Here is a 24,485-nt window from a genome sequence, read left to right as displayed (position 1 = left end):
TAGTCCGAAATGTTTGAATGTGTGTTCCAGTCATTGAGTTTCTTCTGTGCTTCAGTTTCTGTCTCTCCCCATACTATCAAATCATCAGCAAAACCAGCTATTTTCTTGATAGATTTTATCAACTTGTCCATTAGCCGGCCGGAGTGACCGAGTGGTTCTAGGCGCTACAGTCTAGAGCCGCGTGACCGCTACGGTCGCAGGTTCGAATCCTGCCTCGGGCATGGATGTGTGTGATGTCCTTAGGTTAGTTAGGTTTAAGTAGTTCTAAGTTCTAGGGGACTGATGGCCACAGCAGTTAAGTCCCATAGTGCTCAGAGCCATCTGAACCAACCATCTTGTCCATTACTGCTACAAGCAAGAGTGGTGATGGGGCACTTCCTTGTAGGACACTTCTCTTTGTTTCAAACCATTACCATCATCCGTTGCCTATCTGGACACAGCTGTAGCACTTTTGGTATAGCACCTTGACTTTATCGATTGGGTACTTTGGCGTCTTCAGGTCTTCCAGACATTCCCATATTTTGTTTCGAGTGACACTGTCATACGCTTTTTCAATGTCCACAAATACAATCACAAGATTTCCTCCATATTCCTAGTACTTTTCTGTCAGCATTCTTTTAAGTAGCCATAAAAAAATTCTGGTTCCGACCTTGTTCAAAACTTACATAATGCCAATTTTTAAATCACTTTCTTGAAACAAAAACACCTGACTACACTATATTTTTTTTCCTTTTCCTGAGAGCTAAGGGGGGATGGGGGGGGGGGGGGGGGGGGAGTTGCCTTCCCTGCCCTCGGCAGACAGATTGATTCACAGAAATAAAATGCAGCAAATTTCTGTTGGTTCTCTTAAAACCTGTGGTGGAACACGTAAGTCTCAATGGTGATGAAAAAGTTGGTCATTTTCTGTATATTTCCATCTGCCAGTAGTTCTGTGTCCGTTCGGTCTATCCCCGAGTTTGATTTGGTCCTATGACGTTTTATTAGTGGTTAATTTTCAGACCAGTAAATGTGCATTATAAGACCGCGTTAAGAAGTGATTATACCAGCTGCCGTGGTACGTAACGCATAGCGCGTGGACTCTGCCTACGATCGGGCGGCAATGCGTGTGGTAGGTCACGCACAGCAGCGCACGCAGCTGCGTCTGTTGACAACCCGGACAGCTCGAGGTGTTCTCCGTAACGTCACAGCACTAGGCACGCACCAAGGCCGCTCTGGAAAGGGCGCCTCCAGTCTTATACCACAGCCTCCTGCTTCTTTCCATTGCCTGGCAGTGCCACACGGCGGTCACATTTCGTGTTGTTATAAAAACAAAACTTATCCACAACAAGTATTCCTGAGGGGCGTCCATAGAGACTAATATCATTAAATTATTAAGAGCATAGCTAGCATTCACACCAACATAACTTATAACTGAGCCGGCCAGTGAGGCCGAGCGGTTCTAGGCGCTTCAGTCTGGAACCGCAAGACTGCTACGGTCGCAGGTTCGAATCCTGCCTCGGGCATGGATGTGTGTGATGTCCTTAGGTTAGTTAGGTTTAAGTAGTTCTACGTTCTAGGGTACTGATGTCTTCAGATGTTAAGTCCCATAGTGCTCAGAGCCATTTTTGAACTTATAACCGAATACAACGTACCACACTGATCTAAAGGAAGTCGGACGAATAATTTTATACCGCGCACCTATGACCCGTAAAGTCGGGAAACTACACTACTGACCATTAAAATTGCTAAAGCCCATATCAATGATGTTTTGTTGAATGGTTCGCACGCTGACACTTGTTGATGCCCCAACATTGACATCTGCAGCATGAGTTGCGCTTCTGTCACGTTGAACGATTCTCTTCAGTCTTCGTTGGTCCCGTTCTTGCAGGATCTTTTTCCAGCTGCAGCGATGTCGGAGATTTGGTGTTTTACCGGATTCCTGATATTCATGGTACAGTCGAGAAATGGTCGTACGGGAAAATCCGCACTTCATCGCTACCTCGGAGATGCTGTGTCACATTGCTCGTGCGCCAGCTAAACTCACTTAAATCTTGATAACCTGCCATTGTAGCAGTAATAACCGATCTAACAACTGCGCCAGACGCTTGTTGTCTTATATAGGCGTTGCCGACCGCATCCTGCCTGTTTACATATCTCTGTATTTGAATACGCATGCCTACACCAGTTTCTTTGGCGCTTTAATGTAAATATAAACTTGGGCTTCCGTGGTCATGGTTGTTGTGGGTTGGCAGGAGAGCCAACACCGGGTTACTAGAGGAAGCCGAAAGGCACGCGTTTTAGCTCACGCAGGCTGGCGTGAGGTCTGGAACAGGACAGGGAAACTAGACTTTAGAAAAAACGGACGTAGCTGATGGAATACTTAACTTTAATCCATAAATGGTGAACGTCGCTCTTGACGGTACATGTTTTACAGCATCAATAGTAACTGGTACTGGCGCCTTGCTAGGTCGTAGCAAATGACGTAGCTGAAGGCTATGCTAACTATCGTCTCGGCAAATGAGAGCGTATTTTGTCAGTGAACCATCGCTAGCAAAGTCGGTTGTACAACTGGGGCGAGTGCTAGGAAGTCTCTCTAGACCTGCCGTGTGGCGGCGCTCGGTCTGCAATCACTGATAGTGGCGACACGCGGATCCGACGTATACCAACGGACCGCGGCCGATTTAAAGGCTACCACCTAGCAAGTGTGGTGTCTGGCGGTGACACCACAATGGTCACAGTCAATAAAATTATTCTGTATTTGTGAGCGCATTGTCAGTACGTAAAACTATCGACGTATGAGTCACTGTTGCAAGTGATCTCCTCCTCTTTACTGCCGAATGAGAAAACTTTGTTTCTTGTATACCTGCAGGCGTGGATGTCATCTAATTGTTAGAAATAATTAATGCAACCCTTCCACAAATTGCTGCAGATTTGTGCTGGGCCATCAACAAGTGGGAGCGTGCGAAGAATCATCTATATGGGCTTTCGGAGCCGGAAAAAAAGGCTTTACGCCTCGCCTGGGCCCGTCAACACCGACATTGGACTGTTAATGACTGGAAACATGTTGCCTGGTCGGACGAGTCTCGTTTCAAAATTGTATCGAACGGATGGACTTTAAGTATGGAGACAACCTGATGAATCCATGGACCCTGCATGTCAGCACGGGACTGTTCAAGCTGGTGCAGGCTCTGTAATTGTGTGGGGCCTGTGCAGTTGGGACCCCTGATACGTCTAGATACGAGTCTGAGAGGTCACACGTACGTAAGCATCCTATCTGATCACCTGCATCTATTCATGTCCATTGTGCATTCCGTCGGACTTGGGCAATTCCAGCAGGACAATGCGACACCCCACACGTCCAGATTGCTACAGAGTGGCTCCAGGAACGCTCTGGTGAGTTTAAACACTTCTGCTGGCCACGAATTTCCAAAGACATGAACATTATTGAGCATATCTGGGATGCCTTCCGACGTGCTGTTCGGAAGAGATCTCCGTCCCTTCGTAATTTTACGGATTTATGGACAGCCCTGCAGGATTCATGGAGTCAATTCCCTCCAGCACTACTTCAGACGTTAGTTGAGTCCTTGCCACGTCGTGTTGCAGCACTTCGGCGTGCTCGCGGAGGCCCTGCACGATATTAGGCAGATGTACCAGTCTGGTATGTCTGTGACATGTGGTACGTAAACACTGCGAACTTAGTTAATTACGAATTTTTCTACGTGTTAAGTAAGTGTATATGTAAAAAAAAAGTTTTCTTGTGATGTGACACTAGTCATACCCAAATCAATAAATAAATGTATAAATAAATTTTAAAACTTTCGTGATATGCATGAAATGCGGCCAGATATGAAGGCAGCTTACAGCAGGTATTGCAGAATTCGTCGACATTTGCAGAAAGCACCGAGCTCCCAAGGCTCGTACATAACAAATGGTTCAAATGGCTCTGAGTACTATGGGACTTAACATCTGAGGTCATCAGTCCCCTAGAACTTGGAACTACGTAAACCTAACTAACCTAAGGACATCACACAAATACATGCCCGAGGCAGGATTCGAACCTGCGACCGTAGCGGTTGCGTGGTTCCAGACTGTAGCGCCTAGAACTGCTCGGCCACCACGACCGGCTTGGACATAACAGTAGCGCGCAGTGGCGCTTAGTGTGAGAGCAAAGAAAATTAACTGACAGTAAAGTCGGATGAGTGTTTAGGGACGGCGAACTCGGCGAAACCTTCGAGAAAACCACAGGTAGGCAATTCAGGGCTGTGAAGCGACTGCCGTAAAAGTCAGCAAATCAGTGAAAGTGTCTGTATTTGTCGTAACTTGTCCCAGTCAATACCTGTTATGCTAACGAGCGCAATTGCTGGCTTATTGAGCTCAAGGTAATTTCTTAAGCCGAACGGTCAAAGCTAGGTAAGTTAATTAGTATCCGCGACTGGTTTCGATAGGCGCGATATTCATTTATGTTTGTTGAGTGAAACCTGAACTATCATATCGTCGACAGCGCTGGATGGATTGCATCATTTCGGTAAGACAATAAGTTAAGCTACTCTAGTCGTCTTCCAAATGAAGACTGGTTTGAAGCAGTTCTCCACGCTCCTCTATCATCTGCAAACCTCGTCATTTCTGCCTAAGTACTGCAACCTACATCCATGTGAACCTGCATTCTGTATTCAGATCTTTGTCTCTACCAATAGTCTTTACCAGCCACACTATCGTACAATACGAAAGTTGCTATGCTTAGAATCCTCTAGTTATGTCCCATCAACTTATCGTTACTTTCAGTCAAGTTATTTATTTTCTCCCCAATTAGTTTCAGTACCTCGCCATTGTGCCCTAGTTCACACCATACTCCATGTGCGACGACGGTAAGCTGATTCTGTCTGTATTTTTTGACGTCAGTAAGTGTCCCTTATATTAGCACGCGTTTCAAAACAGGTATCCTTCGACGTACTTTAAGCGCATGGTTTCTAAAACTGTGAAAGCGACGGCGTAATTTATCGGTTTTAAGATGTTAAACAGTCTGTTAGTTGTATCGACTTTTCCATCCTTTTTGTATAGGACGTGCGACAATAAAATAATGAGACGGATGTGAAAAAAATGTCGCTTACCGTTTTAGTCAAGTTTAGTGTTGTTTCCTTCAAAGTAGTTCACCCCTGACTGCACACACCTTTTCCAGCGCTTCTGCCATTGATGGTAACATTTCTGGAACTCATCTTCTGTAATATCCTCCAAGACCCTCGTCACAGCTTTTTGGACATCTTGTGTTGTTTGAAAATGGTGTCCCTTGACTACCGTTTTGACTCTTGGCAATAGAAAAAAGTTACACAGAGCGATATCTGGTGAATAAGGTGGCTGTGGTAGTACTGAAATTAAAATTGTTGTACTGACAGGAGTATAGGATGGCGCACTATCGTGATGCAGAATCCGATTATCAGCAATGTTCGCACAGACACAAAGAACTCTTTTACGTTCTAAAATTTCTTTGTAGTAATATTGGTTAACTGTTTGTACAGGAGGCACCCACTCTTAATGAACATTTCCCTTGGAATCAAAGAAGCACACAAGCATACATGGTCATCCACTGCTGTCTGCATCTTCAACATTTTTTATGCCTTCACTAAACATTTTATGCCAACGAAAAACTTGAGCTCTTGACATAACCTCCTCTCCAAAAGACTTCTGAAGCTTACCGGAAGTAGTCGTCGCGTTTTCGCCCAATTAAACACAAAAAGAAATGGCATACTGTTGCGCAATATTATGCGGTTCCATTTCCGTGACGAAAGACACAAACACGTGTCAACTGATTACAGCATAACTCACGACTGAGCAGTTGCATTGATGTGTTGCTTGGACTTTTTTTTTTTTTTCTTTTTGGTCATCAGTCTACTGACTGGTTTGATGCGGTCCGCCACGAATTCCTTTCCTGTGCTAACCTCTTCATTGCAACCTACGTCCTCAATTATTTGCTTGACGTATTCCAATCTCTGTCTTCCTCTACAGTTTTTGCCCTCTACAGCTCCCTCTAGTACCATGGAAGTCATTCCCTCATGTCTTAGCAGATGTCCTATCATCCTGTCCCTTCTCCTTATCAGTGTTTCCCACATATTCCTTTCCTCTCCTGTTCTGCGTAGAAACTCCTCATTCCATACTTTATCAGTCCACCTAACTTTCAACATTCGGCTATAGCACCACATCTCAAATGCTTCGATTCTCTTCTGTTCCAGTTTTCCCACAGTCCATGTTTCACTACCATACAATGCTGTACTCCAGACGTACATCCTCAGAAATTTCTTCCTCAAATTAAGGCCGGTATTTGATATTGGTAGACTTCTCTTGGCCAGAAATGCCTTTTTTGCCATAGCGAGTCTGCTTTTGATGTCCTCCTTGCTCCGTCCGTCATTGGTTATTTTACTGCCTAGGTAGCAGAATTCCTTAACTTCATTGACTTCGTGACCATCAATCCTGATGTTAAGTTTCTCGCTGTTCTCATTTCTACTACTTCTCATTACCTTCGTCTTTCTCCGATTTACTCTCAAACCATACTGTGTACTCATTAGACTGTTCATTCCGTTCAGCAGATCATTTAATTCTTCTTCACTTTCACTCAGGATAGCAATGTCATCAGCGAATCGTATCATTGATATCCTTTCACCTTGTATTTTAATTCAACTCCTGAACCTTTCTTTTATTTCTATCATTGCTTCCTCGATGTACAGATTGAAGAGTAGGGGCGAGAGGCTACAGCCTTGTCTTACACCCTTCTTAATACGAGCACTTCGTTCTTGATCGTCCACTCTTATTATTCCCTCTTGGTTGTTGTACATATTGTATATGACCCGTCTCTCGCTATAGCTTACCCCTACGTTTTTCAGAATCTCGAACAGCTTGCACCATTTTATATTGTCGAACGCTTTTTCCAGGTCGACAAATCCTATGAAAGTGTCTTGATTTTTCTTCAGCCTTGCTTCCATTATTAGCCGTAACGTCAGAATTGCCTCTCTCGTCCCTTTACTTTTCCTAAAGCCAAACTGATCGTCACCTAGCGCATTCTCAATTTTCTTTTCCATTCTTCTGTATATTATTCTTGTAAGCAGCTACGATGCATGAGCTGTTAAGCTGATTGTGCGATAATTCTCGCACTTGTCAGCTCTTGCCGTCTTCGGAATTGTGTGGATGATGCTTTTCCGAAAGTCAGATGGTATATCGCCAGACTCATATATTCTATACACCAACGTGAATAGTCGTTTTGTTGCCACTTCCCCCAATGATTTTAGAAATTCTGATGGAATGTTATCTATCCCTTCTGCCTTATTTGACCGTAAGTCCTCCAAAGCCCTTTTAAATTCCGATTCTAATACTGGATCCCCTACCTCTTCTAAATCGACTCCTGTTTCTTCTTCTATCAAATCAGACAAATCTCCACCCTCAAAGAGGCTTTCAATGTATTCTTTCCACCTGTCTGCTCTCTCCTCTGCATCTAACAGTGGAATTCCCGTTGCACTCTTAATGTTACCACCGTTGCTTTTAATGTCACCAAAGGTTGTTTTGACTTTCCTGTATGCTGAGTCTGTCCTTCCGACAATCATATCTTTTTCGATGTCTTCACATTTTTCCTGCAGCCATTTCGTCTTATCTTCCCTACTCTTCCTATTTATTTCATTCCTCAGCGACTTGTATTTCTGTATTCCAGAGTTTCCCGGAACATGTTTATACTTCCTCCTTTCATCAATCAACTGAAGTATTTCTTCTGTTACCCATGGTTTCTTCGCAGCTACCTTCTTTGTACCTATGTTTTCCTTCCCAACTTCTGTGATGGTCCTTTTTAGAGATGTCCATTCCTCTTCAACTGTACTGCCTACTGCGATATTCCTTATTGCTGTATCTATAGCGTTAGAGAACTTCAAACGTATCTCGTCATTCCTTAGTACTTCTGTATCCCACGTCTTTGCGTATTGATTCTTCCTGACTAATGTCTTGAACTTCAGCCTACTCTTCATCACTACTATATTGTGATCTGCTTGGACTAGAAGAAGCTTATAGACCAAGGTCAGAGATATTGTGCATACGCAAGCCTGCAGGGTTGCCACATCTTGCAAAGAAAATCAGTCTCACAACTATATTGTTGCACCTTGTAGGTTTGGAGATGGTCACCGCTGACCAAAACCTTAAATCTGAGAACAATACATTTGTCCTAACAGACTGAAAGAAAAGACATCTGTTTCGAATTAAGGAGCTGTTTTGTAGATAATACTGTGGGGTACCTGTGCCAATTGCATGTAACACGAACAAATTTAAACGGCGTAAGTACCTCATCAAGAGAAATTCTGAATAAGTGTAAATTGAGCTTGTAACAATAAAGAGATCCTAGTGTGAAGGGAGCGAAGAATTACCTGTCACGTGCTTAGTGTTGACGTTTGAATGTGGAAAGCGGTGGATTCCTGAAAACGGCGCGACAGACTATGATCCGGTAGGAGTAGAGTTGCGCTCTATTAAAATTACAAAAAATGGTTCAAATGGCTCTGAGCACTATGGGACTTACCATCTGATGTCATCAGTCCCCTAGAACTTAGAACTACTTAAACCTAACTAACCTAAGGACATCACACACATCCATGCCCGAGGCAGGGTTCGAACCTGTGATCGTAGCGGTCGCGCGGTTCCAGACTGTAGCGCCTAGAACCGCTCGGCCACCTTGGCCGGCTTAAAACTACAGCTCAGTAGTTTTGGTACACTACGTAAATGACGTAGTAACTGGTGGGATTGCCGGCAGGATTGGGAAAGAAACATACATCAATGTTTAAAGGACAAAATGGGCCCATATAACTTCCTTCTCTTTTCGTTTTTTACATATAAAGAGAACCGCACATCAATCAGTGTTAGTCCATTGTATACTTTCTATCCTTACAGAATATAAACAGAATTTTGTGAGTGATGATAATTAGTTGATCGGGAAAATTCTGTGCTCTTATGTAACCAAAGAAATTACTTTTGATGCAAGTACATTTTACATTCACAAGCATTATATGTATTCTTACTTTTTTGCATGCAATAGAACATTATTCTTCTTGATCAAAGACTATAGTTTCTTATTAGTCATAAATGCGAAAGTTGCCTACGATTAACAGAAACATGTTTTATTTAAGAACGACGAAGTATGGAAGCGATGTTTTATATATTTTTGCCTTGTGGTTTTTTTATTTTACCCTTCTGCCGAGGAAATTGCGTCGTCTGACGCTGTATGATGAATCTGTATTATTTTCTTTATTTTTACTACAACAGCCCTGTGTTTCACGTTACAAATCAACACTTCAAATGGTTCAATGGCTCTGAGCACTATTGGACGTAACATCTGAGGTCGTCAGTCCCCTAGAAAAATGGTTCAAATGGCTCCGAGCACTATGGGACACAACTGCTGTGGTCATAAGTCCCCTAGAACTTACAACTACTTAAACCTAACTAACCTAAGGACATCACACACATCCATGCCCGAGGCAGGATTGGAACCTGCGACCGTAGCGGTCGTGCGGTTCCAGACTGTAGCGCCTTTAACCGCTCGGCTACTCCGGCCGGCCAGTCCCCTAGAACTTAGAACTACTTAAACCTAACTAACCTAAGGACATCATACACATCCATGCCTGAGGCAGGATTCGAACCTGCGACCGTAGCGAATCAATAATTTTCGAATAAAATCTTCAGGTTATAAATACTCAGTTTCTAGATGATTCACCACTTCCGGCTTTTAGGGGCATCTAATAAGGCACTGACCGCATAAATAAAGAAAGCAATCATTGCGAGGTAACGCCTGATAGGTATGCAACACATCTAACTTACAAGTAACACGGGTGTAGCGTTAGCTGACGAAAGCTAGTAGGAAAACTGCCTTAGGCTACAGCAGCCTACGGTAGTTTTACAACTCTAGGTAGGAGGCCCCGCACAGTTCCGAAGCAGCCTGCAGCGGGCGGCATCAACATTCCCTGCCCTCCGTTCTGTTTTGCCTCTGGCGGTGGAGGTCTCTGGGGACCGCTAATGACGCGCCCTTGTGTGAAGACCACTTTCACCAGACGACCTCACGACGGAGCTAGACTCTACAGCTACTACTACAATGAGGAGACAAAAGGCATGGGATATCTTCTAATATCGTGTCGGATCATCTTTTGCCCGCCGTAGTGTAACAACTCGACGTGGCATAGACTGAACAAGTTGTTGGAACTATTGAGAACTACTGAGTCATTTTGCCGCTATAGCTATCCACAATTGCTAAAGTATTGCCGATGCAGGATTTTTTGCACGAACTGACCTTTCGATAATGTCCCATAAATGTTCGGTGGGATTCATGTCGGGCGATCGGTGTGGCTAAATCATTCGCTCGAACTGACCAGAACGTTCTTCAAATCAGTCGCAAAAAAACTGTCGCCCGGTGACATGGCACACCGTCATCCATAAAATTTACATCGTTGCTTGGGAACAAATGGTCTCCGAGTACCCGAACGTAACAATTCCCAGTCAGTGATCAATTTTACCAGAGCACCCAGTCAAGTCCACGTAAATACACCCAACACCACTATGGAGGCACCACCAATTTGCACAGTGTGTTTTCGAGAACCTGGGTCTAGCCGGCCGGTGTGGCCGAGCGGTTCTAGGCACTTCAGTATTGAACCGCGCGACTGCTACGGTCGCAGGTTCGAATCCTGCCTCAGGCATGGATGTGTGTGATGTCCTTAGGTTAGTTAGGTTTCAGTAGTTCTAAGTTCTAGGGGACTGATGACCTCAGATGTTACGTCCCATAGTGCTCAGCCATTTGAACCATTTTTAGAACCTGGGTCCGTAACTTCGTGGTGTCTGCGCCACACCGAACCCTACCGTCAGCTCCTACCGACTGAAGTCATCGGACACTCTCTGCATCGACTTGTCGACTTTATTTGTCTGCTGGATTAGTTTTTCGTCTATTTGTTCGGCTAGCTCTCGGATCGATTTTTCGGATGATTCTTTTTACTCGTTCAAATTAATACGGGAGCTGACCAGGCTACGGATTTCCAGCCGTCTAGAGTCCAATCGATACCGTCAAGATCCCAGGAGAGGCTTGAACGCTAACCACTCGGCCGCCGGCGCTTCATCGTAAAAATGGCCACGCACAGGTATACATCTGACGACAGAAATTATCTTGCGATTTTCTCAATAACGGTTGAGAAGTACGCGCTACTTGATTACACATTTTGTTGTCCTCGTGGAGTACAACGAGTGTACGAAGTTTGCAGTAAATCCGCGTTCCAAACGTCGCGTCCTCCCCTTGTTAGAACTACTTAAACCTAACGAACCTAAGGACATCACACACATCCATGCCCGAGGCAGGATTGGAACCCGCGACCGTAGCGGTCGCGCGGTTCCAGACTGAAGCGTCTAGAACCGCTCGGCCACAGCTGTCGGCAAAAGTGAACAATTAGTTGCACTGGGACATATACTTTCCAACCACTCATCATTGCAAACGATATACTTGAATGGATTCGCATTTTCCTAGACAAAGTCCCCCATCTCGAAACTTGCGTGAACTCATAATGCCTAAAAAAGTTGAGAGTGGTAAACATCAAGGAAAAATGGGCCTAAAATTTAAGTTTTGTGTCACAACTATATACCTTCCGTAACACTATTAAAAGCAGTAGTACAAAGTCAAATTTACCTTACAGTTCAAAATTGCTCTGAGCACTATGGGACTTAACATCTGAGGTCATCAGTGCCCTAGAACTTAGAACTACTTAAACCTAACTAACCTAAGGACAGCACACACATCCATGCCCGAGGCAGGATTCGGACCTGCGACCGTAGCGGTCGCGCTGTTCCAGACTGAAGCGCCTAGAACCGCTCGGCCACTCCGGCCGGCTACCTTATAGTAACACAGATAAACATACTTTCACTGTCAATGGTCTCTACATTGTCGGTTCCGAAACTACTCGTTCAAATTAATACGGGAGGTAGAATTCAGTAAACAAATGTATTTAGTTACAGTGCGTATGATTGCTGACGGCAGTTTCTGATGCTTTTGTTGATTTACACAGAAGGTAGTTTAGCACACTAATTACAGCAGTTGCGCTCATGTGAGCTGCTCGAATGCGCAGTTTTGGCCATGTATGCGCCCAGTGCGTCGTCTCCGTTCGATGGTTCCTGGCACGTCCGCAATGGTCGTCTTCATTTAGAGCCAGAGCAGGGGCTCTGGTCTGCTTAAGAGAACTTGAAAGGTCTCTGTTGGATTCCTTTCATGTTTGATTTCTTAAATCTGTTGTCATTTATGGAATAAATTCCTCTTCTAAATTTACTGTGGCGTTTCTGACTATCTGGGAGAAGACTGAGTAGTGGAACGTGTTACTTTTACACGTAAACAAGAACGATCTGCCACACTACTACACTTTAAAACACAGTTTATATGTAATTCATGTCACACAGTCTCATACGGAACCTACATCCGCTTTCTGTTATATACTGTATATGATAAGATACTGTCATCCCCCTTCCCTTCTGTGTGAGAGGATGAATGATCAAATGTGTTTGTAGTTGCATGCTTGAGGGTAGCAGACAAGGCTGTCTGCTAGAGAACAGTAGGACCAACGTCGGAACAGGTAGCTACGCTTCCTAAAAGCAAAGGGTTTCTATCCTTAGTATGGTTCTGTCCGTCCGTTGTCATGTTGGTATAGGAAGCTGCCCCTCTGGCCACTTCCGTTTGTCTTTGTGAGCCACCCTCAGGAAACACGCTCGGCAGTAGGCAGTGGCAGTCTGGCGGTGGCGAGCGTCTGAAGTGGTAAGATCTCCGGCTAAGCGCGTGTCTGCTAAGTCCATAGGACAATGGATTTGTTAAGTTCAGCCTAACTGAAAATTTAATCATCTTTATCTCGGGTTTAGCTCTAAAATATCTAAGGTTATCTTAAATTGCAGCGTAGTGTAATTCTTGTGTGAAGTTCAGATTATTTTGGGGTAGTTGCTTTGTCATTACTTTGCGAGTAAAGTGGAACCACGTGTTGATCAGTAACTCTAACTAAGTTCATCAATCTTAAATGTGAATGCTTGTGTGATTATAACGTCTCGTCTTGACAATATTTTACAATATAACAACTTTTCTTTATGCTTTTCTTTATGTTCAACCCACGTGGAGTGTACTTTGCGAGACCAGTACCACGTGCTTATATAACTGTTTGACCCATCAGGTTAATAGTAAGACGTTAGTAACCAGTTCAAGGTTTTGCTTTTGTCAATTGCTTTTCGATCTAATGTATTTTAATTATCAAAATTATTGTGGAGTTGTACGCTTTGTGTAAACCAAGTTGACCACGTGGAGCATGTGGTGTAATCATCAAAGTAGCCCTCAGCTATTCTTTTTGCGAAGACTTCACAAAGAGTTAATATGAATTTAGTATACCAGTGTGTGGTAATTACATGACGGACAGGATTGTGGTATGAACGTAATTTCTTTGGGTAAAAACTGAATCTGTTGGTTGTGGTTAATTTCTTCTTGCTTATGTTTCAATGTTCTTCGTGAGTTATTTTATGAATGCAGTGTCGTATGCAGTCTCCCAATCTTGGCTCCATATTTTATGTGTTCCGTAAGATTACAATCTCACATTTTTCAATCGTAAATAAGGCACCAGCTCAGTTATAACTCACGTATAATATGCTGAAATTTCAATGAACAATCTTAAAATAAATTTCCAAATATAAACTGATTTCTTTCTTTTTATTTAAATTCTCTTTTATATATATATATATATATATATATATATATATATATATATATATATATATTACCGGTTTTGTATGACTATTAAAAGATTATCATTAATGTTAGTCTGCTTGGTAAACCTAGACTAAATATCTGATGAAACAGTTGCCCAGTAATCCACGGTTAACGTCCCCAGACAGATCACAGCTTTTAACCCGGTTTTATTGTCAGTCAGTACCGCTTTCATCATACCAAATTAATGTAGCAATATTACAAACTTTGCTGTGTATGTTCCAGCGCATCGCCTATCCTATCCTCTCGGGTCTGTTGGCTCGCCTGCCGATTTGTGCCTTGGCCTGACTTGGAGCCGCTCTGTTATTTTATTGTAATTTTCAGGTTATGGTGTGCCTCGGCACGACTTTCAATGTAAATTATTAATATTTAATGTTTTCAGGAATTGTGGCAACGTCCTTGCCGCAGTGGATACACCGATTCCCGTGAGATCACCGAAGTTAAGCGCTGTCGGGCGTGGCCGGCACTTGGATGGGTGACCATCCAGGCCGCCATGCGCTGTTGCCATTTTTCGGGGTGCACTCAGCCTCGTGATGCCAATTGAGGAGCTACTCGACAGAATAGTAGCGGCTTCGGTCAAGAATACCATCAAAACGACCTGGAGAGCGGTGTGCTGACCCCACGCCCCTCCTATCCGCATCCTCAACTGAGGATGACCCGGCGGTCGGATGGTCCCGGTAAGCCACTCTTGGCCTGAAGATGGAGTGCTTTTTTTCAGGATTCGTATTTTTCTAAAAAATTAATATCTAAATTCTTACACTTCTGGTGTTTCACATTTAATGACTTTTTTTGAGGGTGAAAGCTCAAGTTTAATCTTTAATGTGTCCGTTTAGTTGAGCCTTGTAATGTTGATTAATAAATTGTTTTAAAGAGAACTTGATAACAAATGATGTTCAATAGTTTTACCGAGCGAGGTGGCGCAGTGGTTAGCACACATGACCCGCATTCGGGAGGACGATGTTTCAATCTCGCGTCCGGATATCCTGATTTAGGTTTTCCGTGATTTCCCTAAATCGCTACAGGCGAATGCTGGGATGGTTCCTTTGAAAGGGCACGCTGGCCGAAGTGGCCTGTCGGTTCTAGGCGCTACAGTCGCAGGTTCGAATCCTGCCCTGGGCATGGATGTGTGTGAAGTTCTTAGGTTAGTTAGGTATAAGTAGTTGTAAGTTCTAGGGGACTGATGATCTCAGATGTTAAGTCCCATAGTGCTCATAGCCATTTGAAACATTTTTGAAAGGGTATGGCCGAATTCCTTCCCTGTCCTTCCCTAATCCGATGAGACCGATGACCTCGGTGTTTGGTCTCTTCCCCCAAACAAACACGGTCCATGCAGAATAAGAAAATTTGGTTATTCGATATCGTGGTCGCGGTTGCAACTTTAGTGGCCAGCAGTGTAAAGTAGGTTGTCTAGGCGTTACGCAACGGATCGGACCAGATAGCTAGCACAACGGCCCGTTATGGTAGACGCCGAAGAGGGTGCGTAGTGTTCTAGTTTTTAAAGGTCGCAGGACACCAGCGGAGTGCCACACACGTATATCGCCCACATAGAACAGTGACAGCGTTATGTTGCGTTATGTTGCACGCTTTGTGGGCAGGTGTGGAAGAGTTATGTGCCTCGCTACGTAAACTGAAAACAAATCTGGAGGGGCAATTAAGATCAGGGAGAAGAAATGAAAATATTGGGGTTTGGCTCTAAGCACTATGTGACTTAACAGCTGAGGTAGTCAGTCCCCTATACTTAGAACTACTTAAACCTAACCAACCTAAGGACATCACACACATCCATGCCCGAGGCAGGATTCGAACGTCACCGCGGCCGGCAAAATATTGGGGTTTGTCAAAGACATTGTAACTGTCTCAGGCGGAGCACAAGACGGGGAAGAACAGTTCAATAAAATGAATAGTGCCCGAAAAGGGTTTTAAGACCATCATCAACAGAATTAAAACAAGGAGAATGCATTGTAGTGGAATTGCATTCAGGTGATAAAAGTCATGGGATACATCCTAATATCGTATCCGAGCTGCTTTTGCCCGGCATTGTGCAATAACTAGACAGAGCATGGACTCCAAAATCTCCTGCAGAAATACTGACGAGGCGACCTGGGAGGTGCATCTAGTTATGAGCTCCCACTTCGCCTGCTTATAGTGTGGGTAGGCACCTGTCACACCCTAAAATTGTAAGTGCCAATGTGGCCTCATTTTTGAAATATTGCCTGTTAAGGTTTGGGCAGCTCTTTATATACAGAAACGTTTCACTGTTGTGGCAAGGCAGCGGGTAGCCAATTGTCAAGCGAGCGAGACTCCCGTCCAGGCGACCCTGGTTCGAGACCCGTCTATGCTACTTTTGTTTCCTTTTTTTTTCAAATACCTGTTTCAATTTAAATTTAATCATGAAAATTCCGCAAGGAATCGATTAAAAAGAATTACAAGCCTCTATAAATCAAAATTACACATTGAATGTCAAATTTTGTTTCAATCTTTTGCGTTTTTTTTTATTTTAACAGTATTCCATAACGTCAATGGAGTGGCGTTTCCTGCGGGCTTGAGAGAATACAGACGTGATTGCGACGAAAATGAATGCGCATTCGTACAATGTTCGTGGTGTCGAAAGTACAAATGGTTTGATTGTTTCTATAACATGCATCATCCGTCGGAATGTACTCATCAAAATATGGGAAATATCGATTAACTTTCCATTAAATGAAACATATTTTTAATCCCTCATTCGTTGGTATTTTTTAAAATATTCCCTACCTCAACGGAACAAAATTAAAAATACAACGAAAAAAATTGATTGATAAAATATTTCAAGAGATTACATTACGGTTAATTTCCTGTTTTACGAATTTAGGAAACTGACCGAGTAAAGAACTACTTTGTTGTTGTTGTGGTCTTCAGTCCTGAGACTGGTTTGATGCAGCTCTCCATGCTACTCTATCCTGTGCAAGCTGCTTCATCTCCCAGTACCTACTGCAGTCTACATCCTTCTGAATCTGCTTAGTGTATTCATCTCTTGGTCTTGCTCTACGATTTGTACCCTCCACGCTGCCGTCCAATATTAAATAAGTGATACCTTGATGCCTCAGAATATGCCCTACCAACAGATCCCTTCTTCTGGTCAAATTGTGCCACAAATTTCTCTTCTCTTCAATTCTATTCAATACCTCCTCATTAGTTATGTGATCTGCCCATCTAATCTTCAGCATTTTTCTGTAGCACCACATTTCAAAAGCTTCTTTTCTCTTGTCGAAACTATCTATCGTTCATGTTTCACTTCCGTACATGGCCACACTCCATACAAATAATTTCAGAAAAGACTTCCTGACACTTAAATCTATGCTCGGTTTTAACAAATTTCTCTTCTTCAGAAACGCTTTCCTTGCCATTGCCAGTCTACATTTTATATTCTCTCTACTTCTGCCGTCGTCGGTTATTTTGCTCCCCAAATAGCAAAACTCCTTTACTATTTCAAGCGTCTCATTTCCTAATCCAATTCCCTCAGCATCACACGACTTAATTCGTCTACATTCCATTATCCGTGTTTTGCTTTTGTTGATGTTCATTTTATATCTTCCTTTCAAGACACTGTCCATTCCGTTCAACTGCTCTTCCAAGTCCTTTGCTGTCTCTGACAGAATTAGAATGTCATCGGCGAACCTCAAAGTTTTGATTTCTTCTCCATGGATTTTAATTCCTACTCCGAATTTTTCTTTTGTTTCCTTTATTGCTTGCTCATTATACAGATTGAATAACATCGGGGAGAGGCTACAACCCTGTCTCATTCCCTTCCCAACCACTGCTTCCATTTCATGTCCCTCGACTCTTATAACTGCCATCTGCTTTCTGTAGAAATTGTAAATAGCCTTTCGCTCACTGTATTTGACCCCTGCCACTTTCAGAATTTGAAAGAGAGTATTCCAGTCAACATTGTCAAAAGCTTTCTCTAGGTCTAAAAATACTTAATCTATTTTCTAAGATAAGTTGTAGGGTCAGTATTGCCTCCCGTGTTCCACCATTTCTACGGAATCCAAACTGATCTTTCCCGAGGTCGTCTTCTACCAGTTTTTCCATTCGTCTGTAAAGAAGTCGTGTATGTATTTTGCTGCTGTGGCTTATTAAACTGATAGCTCGGTAATTTTCACATCTGTCAACACCTGCTTTCTTTGGGATTGGAATTATTATGTTCTTCTTGAAGTCTGAGGGTATTTCGCGTGTTTCATATATCTTGCTCACCAGATGGTAGAGTTTTGTTAGGCGTCACGATTAACCACATTATTACGATACGCACTTACCTACTGCGGAATATGCGAACAAACATAGTTTTATACTTAAGAGGACTTAGAAATCTAATCTTCGAAGGTTCGTTTTTTTTGAGAACTGCGACGTACTGCTTTAGGAAACTGACCGAGTAAAAAACTACTTGTAGACTTTGATACATGCCGTAATCTAACCCTTTGCTTCCGAGAGAAATACGTCGTCTTTTCCAGAGATGTTTTTCAGTTACACATTCAAATTGAGTATACGAAACTATACGATCCTAGCAGCATCGAGATTGAAACTTCCTGGCAGATTAAAACGGTGTGCCAGACCGAGACTCGAACTCGGGACCTTTGCCTTTCGCGACCAAGTGCTGTACCAACTGAGCTACCCAAGCACGACTGACGCCCCGGTTCATATCACCGCACACTCCGCTGCAGAGTGAAAATCTGATTCTAGCATCGAGATTGTATGTAAGTAAGAAGAACTTCGAGGACGACAGACTGTGAAGTTCCCTTGTAAGCAGACAACACATGCGCTTGCCACGATGGGAAGGCTAGTGAAGTGTGGGAGCTGACCTGCCACACTCCTGGAAGAGGCCGTGCGAGATGGAGGTGAGGCTGTCGTTGAGCCGCGCCGTTGGCCGCCCCTCCAGCCACAGCAGCAGGTTCTCCAGCAGCATGAACGCCACGAAGTACGGCCACGCCTGCAACACAGCACCACGCAACACGCCCGTCACTCCACTGCGCCCGCTCCAAACAATCACACACTGGCACGGCAGCTCTTAGTCACATCGCTCTCTTAACATCTACATCTACATTTATACTCCGCAAGCCACCCAACGGTGTGTGGCGGAGGGCACTTTACGTACCACTGTCATTACCTCCCTTTCCGGTTCCAGTCGCGTATGGTTCGTGGGAAGAACGGCTGCCGGAAATCCTCCGTGCGCGCTCGAATCTCTCTAATTTTACATTCGTGATCTCCTCGGGAGGTATAAGTAGGGGGAAGCAATATATTCGATACCTCATCCAGAAACGCACCCTCTCGAAACCTGGCGAGCAAGCTACACCGCGATGCAGAGCGTCTCTCTTGCAGAGTCTGCCACTTGAGTTTGCTAAACATCTGCGTAACGCTATCACGGTTACCAAATTACCCTGTGACGAAACGCACCGCTCTTCTTTGGATCTTCTCTATCTCTTCCGTCAACCCGATCTGGTACGGATCCCACACTGATGAGCAATACTCAAGTATAGGTGGAACGAGTGTTGTGTAGGCCACCTCCTTTGTTGATGGACTACATTTTCTAACGACTCTCCCAATGAATCTCAACCTGGCACCCGCCTTACCAACAATTAATTTTATATGATCATTCCACTTCAATTCGTTCCGCACGCATACTCACAGATATTTTACAGAAGTAACTGCTACCAGTGTTTGTTCCGCTATCATATAATCATACAATAAAGGATCCTTCTTTCTATGTATTCGCAATACATTACATTTGTCTATGTTAAGGGTCTGTTGCCACTCCCTGCACCAAGTCCCTATCTGCTGCAGATCTTCCTGCATTCTGCTACAATTTTCTAATGCTGCAACTTTTCTGTATACTATAGCATCATCCGCGAAAAGCCGCATGGAACTTCCGACACTAACTACTAGGTCATTTATATATATATATATATATATATATATATATATATATATATATATATATATTGTGAATAGCAGTGGTCCCATAACACTCCCCTGTGGTACGCCAGAGGTTACTTTAACGTCTTTAGACGTCTCTCCATTGATAACAACATGCTGTGTTCTGTTTGCTAAAAACTCTTCAATCCAGCCACACAGCTGGTCTGATATTCCGTAGGCTCTTACTCTGTTTATCAGGCGACAGTGTGGAACTGTATCGAACGCCTTCCGGAAGTCAAGGAAAATAGCATCTACCTGGGAGCCTGTATCTAATATTTTCTGGGTCTCATGAACAAATAAAGCGAGTTGGGTCTCACACGATCGCTGTTTCCGGAATCCATGTTGACTCCTACAGAGTAGGTTCTGGGTTTCCAAAAACGACATGATACGCGAGCAAAAAACATGTTCTAAAATTCTACAACAGATCGACGTGTTGCCTGGAGTAAAAATTGTGTACCTTCTCGTGCAGACTGATACCGAGTGGTTGCAACTAAAGTGCAGCCACTCACAGAGGTCCAATGTGGGCGGTAAACATCGTACGGGAACGAAACTTGGTACGTATTCTACTGCGTTACTTCTACATCCACGCGATTACTCTGCTATTCACAATAAAGTGCCTGGCAGAGGTTTCGATGAACCACCTTCAAGCTGTCTCTCTACCGTTCCACTCTCGAACGGCACGCGGGAAAAACGAGCACTTAAATTTTTCTGTGAGAGCCCCGATTTCTCTTATTCTATCGTGATGATCATTTCTCCCATGTAGGTGGGTGCCAACAGAATGTTTTCGCAATCCGAGGAGAAAACTGGTGATTGAAATTTCATGATAACATCCCGTCGCAACGAAAAACGCCTTTGTTTTAATGATTGCAACTCCAGTTCACGTATCATGTCTGGGTCACTATGTCCCCTATTCCGCGATAATACGAAACGAGCTGCCCTTCTTTGTACTTTTTCGATGTCATCCGTCAGTCCCCCTGATGCGGATCTCACACCGCACAACAAGACTCCAGAATAGGGTGGACAAGCGTGGTGTAAGCAATCTCTTTAGTAGGCCTGTTGCACCTTCTGAGTGTTGTGCCAATGAATCGTAGTCTTTGGTTTGCTCTACCCACAATATTATCTATGTGGTCGTTCCAATTTAGGTTATTTGTAATTGTAATCCCTAAGTATTTAGTTGGATTTACAGCCTTCAGATTTGTGTGACTTATCGCGTAATCTAAATTTACCTGATTTCTTTTAGTATTCATGTGAATGACTTCACACTTTTCCTTATTCAGTGCAAACTGCCGCTTTTCGCACCATACAGATATCTTATCTAAATCATTTTGCAAGGAAATTGCGTTAGTGAAAAACCGATTTACGCTGGAGAAACATTTGTTGAATTTCGGCCACCAAATGCATAGCTGGAGCTGTGAATGTAAGAAAGACGTGTAGAAATGTTTCCATATGTAATGGATCAGGGATGGTACGCGGGCAGCACAGGTCAAACAACTGAGAAAGTCATCATGTTGATTTTATTATTAAACTGCCGCTTACATAATTTGTTCAATATGAGCGCTGGAGACGTCGACGAGATGGTGTACAACGCCAGACTGGCGCCTGGTGGCCAAAAGTGGAACTGAATTTTCTTTCCATTATAGATCTGTTCCGCAACAAAACTTGAGCATACCTACCAAGTTTCTCTGCCATACGATGATTCGAACCCACTCTGGACCTCCAGAGTAGCTGCACCTTACTAAAACCACGTGGAAGTGCGTTTATATAGATCCTTTCCATGACTAAGCCGCTGAGCCAATTGGGTAACGGATGGAGTTCGGAAATTGTGATGTAAGTAATGTACACGGTGGAAGAAATCAAACTGAACGAGGCAGACGATGTAAGTTGGCTGTTTACCTTAACGTGCAGGTTACGTTTTATGGCCCAGTTCTACAATCCTGGAAATTGAAATAAGAACACCGTGAATTCATTGTCCCAGGAAGGGGAAACGTTATTGACACATTCCTGGGGTCAGATACGTCACATGATCACACTGACAGAACCACAGGCACATAGACACAGGCAACAGAGCATGCACAATGTCGGCACTAGTACAGTGTATATCCACCTTTCGCAGCAATGCATGCTGCTATTCTCCCATGGAGACGATCGTAGAGATGCTGGATGTAGTCCTGTGGAACGGCTTGCCATGCCATTTCCACCTGGCGCCTCAGTTGGACCAGCGTTCGTGCTGGACGTGCAGACCGCGTGAGACGACGCTTCATCCAGTCCCAAACATGCTCAATGGGGGACAGATCCGGAGATCTTGCTGGCCAGGGTAGTTGACGTACACCTTCTAGAGCACGTTGGGTGGCACGGGATATATGCGGACGTGCATTGTCCTGTTGGAACAGCAAGTTCCCTTGCCGGTCTAGGAATGGTAGAACGATGGGTTCGATGACGGTTTGGATGTACCGTGCACTATTCAGTGTCCCCTCGACGATCACCAGTGGTGTACGGCCAGTGTAGGAGATCGCTCCCCACACCATGATGCCGGGTGTTGGCCCTGTGTGCCTCGGTCGTATGCAGTCCTGATTGTGGCGCTCACCTGCACGGCGCCAAACACGCATACGACCATCATTGGCACCAAGGCAGAAGCGACTCTCATCGCTGAAGACGACACGTCTCCATTCGTCCCTCCATTCACGCCTGTCGCTACACCACTGGAGGCGGGCTGCACGATGTTGGGGCGTGAGCGGAAGACGGCCTAACGGTGTGCGGGACCGTAGCCCAGCTTCATGGAGACGGTTGCGAATGGTCCTCGCCGATACCCCAGGAGCAACAGTGTCCCTAATTTGCTGGGAAGTGGCGGTGCGGTCCCCTACGGCACTGCGTAGGATCCTACGGTCTTGGCGTGCATCCGTGCGTCGCTGCGGTCCGGTCCCAGGTCGACGGGCACGTGCACCTTCCGCCGACCACTGGCGACAACATCGATGTACTGTGGAGACCTCACGCCCCACGTGTTGAGCAATTCGGCGGTACGTCCACCCGGCCTCCCGCATGCCCACTATACGCCCTCGCTCAAAGTCCGTCAACTGCACATACGGTTCACGTCCACGCTGTCGCGGCATGCTACCAGTGTTAAAGACTGCGATGGAGCTCCGTATGCCACGGCAAACTGGCTGACACTGGCGGCGGCGGTGCACAAATGCTGCGCAGCTAGCGCCATTCGACGGCCAACACCGCGGTTCCTGGTGTGTCCGCTGTGCCGTGCGTGTGATCATTGCTTGTACAGCCCTCTCGCAGTGTCCGGAGCAAGTATGGTGGGTCTGACACACCGGTGTCAATGTGTTCTTTTTTCCATTTCCAGGAGTGTATTTTGTCCACCGTGTGTGACATTCATGGAGATACAAATAATGATTCTCACGTCTTTTATTATGCCTGAGGGTGGGCTAGTATTTGATTGAAACTCATAGCCCTGGTGCAGTGACGCATAGCTACGGTGCCAATTCATGGCTTATCAAAATTATTTTATTGCTATCGATCACCACCACCTTCATATCGTCTGCTTCTGTTGACAAAAAAATGGTTAAAATGGCTCTGAGCACTATGGGACTTAACTGTTGAGGTCATCAGTCCGCTAGAACTTAGAACTACTTAAACCTAACTAACCTAAGGACATCACACAAATCCATGCCCGAGGCAGGATTCGAACCTGGGACCGTAGCTGTCGCGCGGTCCGAGACTGTACTTCTGTTGACACCGAACACTTCACGAGCACAGGCCATGCCATGTATATAGTAACAAGTTGCATCCAATATTCCACTAGGACGCTGGGCAGTGAGTGAGCGTATTGTAATTTTTAACTAATTCGCAACTGGGTAATTTTATTGCTGTTTGGGATCTCTATGACGTCGGATTAAAGGAAGACATCGAAGTATTTCAGAGGCATGCTGCTACATTTGTCACTCATTCGTTCAGTCAACGTAGGAGTATTACAGAAATGCTCCGTGAACTCAGTAAGGAATGCCTCGTGGGAAGGCGAAGTTCTTATCGCGAAGCAGTATTTAGGAAATTTAGAGAACCGGTATTGGCAGCTGACTCCAGAACGATTCTGCTGCCAAGAAGACACGATGGGTGTTCAGCAAGTAAAGCAACACTTCTTTCTCAACCAATTTTTCATGAAGTTGCGCTAGGTGGCATTGTTATACGTAGCCTTCAAAATGAGATCTGTAACGGGGGCGCGTCCCTAGCAGAGAGCTGTCATTGAGTTCCTTTTGGCGGAAACCACAGTTTCGGAAATATTCATAGGCGCTTGCAGAAAGTCTCCAGAGATCTGACAGTTAAAGTTTGTAACGGGAATTTCTGAATACCCTGTATAAAATGCTTTATTTGTGGAGAAAAGGACCTGTGCTTAGACCTTCTGGAGGGGGGGGGAAACAGGGGTGTTTATGAAATGTAGATTTCTTAAAAAGTTTTTAACGCATTTCAGAACATTTGTACTGGTAAAAACGTTCTATCGTTCCATTTCTCAAAATCTGCAGTTCTGATTTTCTTCTCTTCTTACCGGTACCTCTGATGGAAAGAAGTGCAGAGATGTGGTTCGATAGAAATATATTTTTTTTACCGGTACAAATGTCATATTAATACTTCTAAATGCTCTGAAAAGCGTTAAAAACGTTTTAAGACTGTTTGAAAAATACGCCTCCCTTAAATTCTTCCCCCCCTCCCCTCCCCTCCCCTCCTCTCACACTCCCCTCCTAAAGGTCACAGTACACCTATTTCTTTTGTACAAATAAATTACTAACGC

The 24,485-nt window shown here is 44.3% G+C and overlaps 1 protein-coding gene and 1 long non-coding RNA gene across 2 annotated transcripts in view; both read right to left on the bottom strand.

Annotated features, from left to right (window-relative positions):
* Positions 1 to 24,485, bottom strand: part of LOC126428228 (uncharacterized) — a 405,107-nt gene that overhangs the window by 77,183 nt on the left and 303,439 nt on the right. The gene's annotated exons all lie outside the window — the stretch shown is intronic.
* LOC126428227 (alkylglycerol monooxygenase-like) overlaps positions 1 to 24,485 on the bottom strand; it is a 213,019-nt gene that overhangs the window by 77,183 nt on the left and 111,351 nt on the right. The window contains exon 2 of the mRNA XM_050090144.1: positions 18,589 to 18,716. Coding sequence (XP_049946101.1) covers positions 18,589 to 18,716 — 128 coding nt within the window. The remainder of the gene's footprint in view (positions 1 to 18,588; positions 18,717 to 24,485) is intronic.

This window comes from Schistocerca serialis, chromosome 12 (genome assembly GCF_023864345.2).
Source record: "Schistocerca serialis cubense isolate TAMUIC-IGC-003099 chromosome 12, iqSchSeri2.2, whole genome shotgun sequence".
Taxonomy (NCBI): domain Eukaryota; kingdom Metazoa; phylum Arthropoda; class Insecta; order Orthoptera; family Acrididae; genus Schistocerca; species Schistocerca serialis.
The sequence above is the reverse complement of the archived record's forward strand: the minus strand, read 5'-3'. Positions and strand labels throughout refer to the sequence as shown.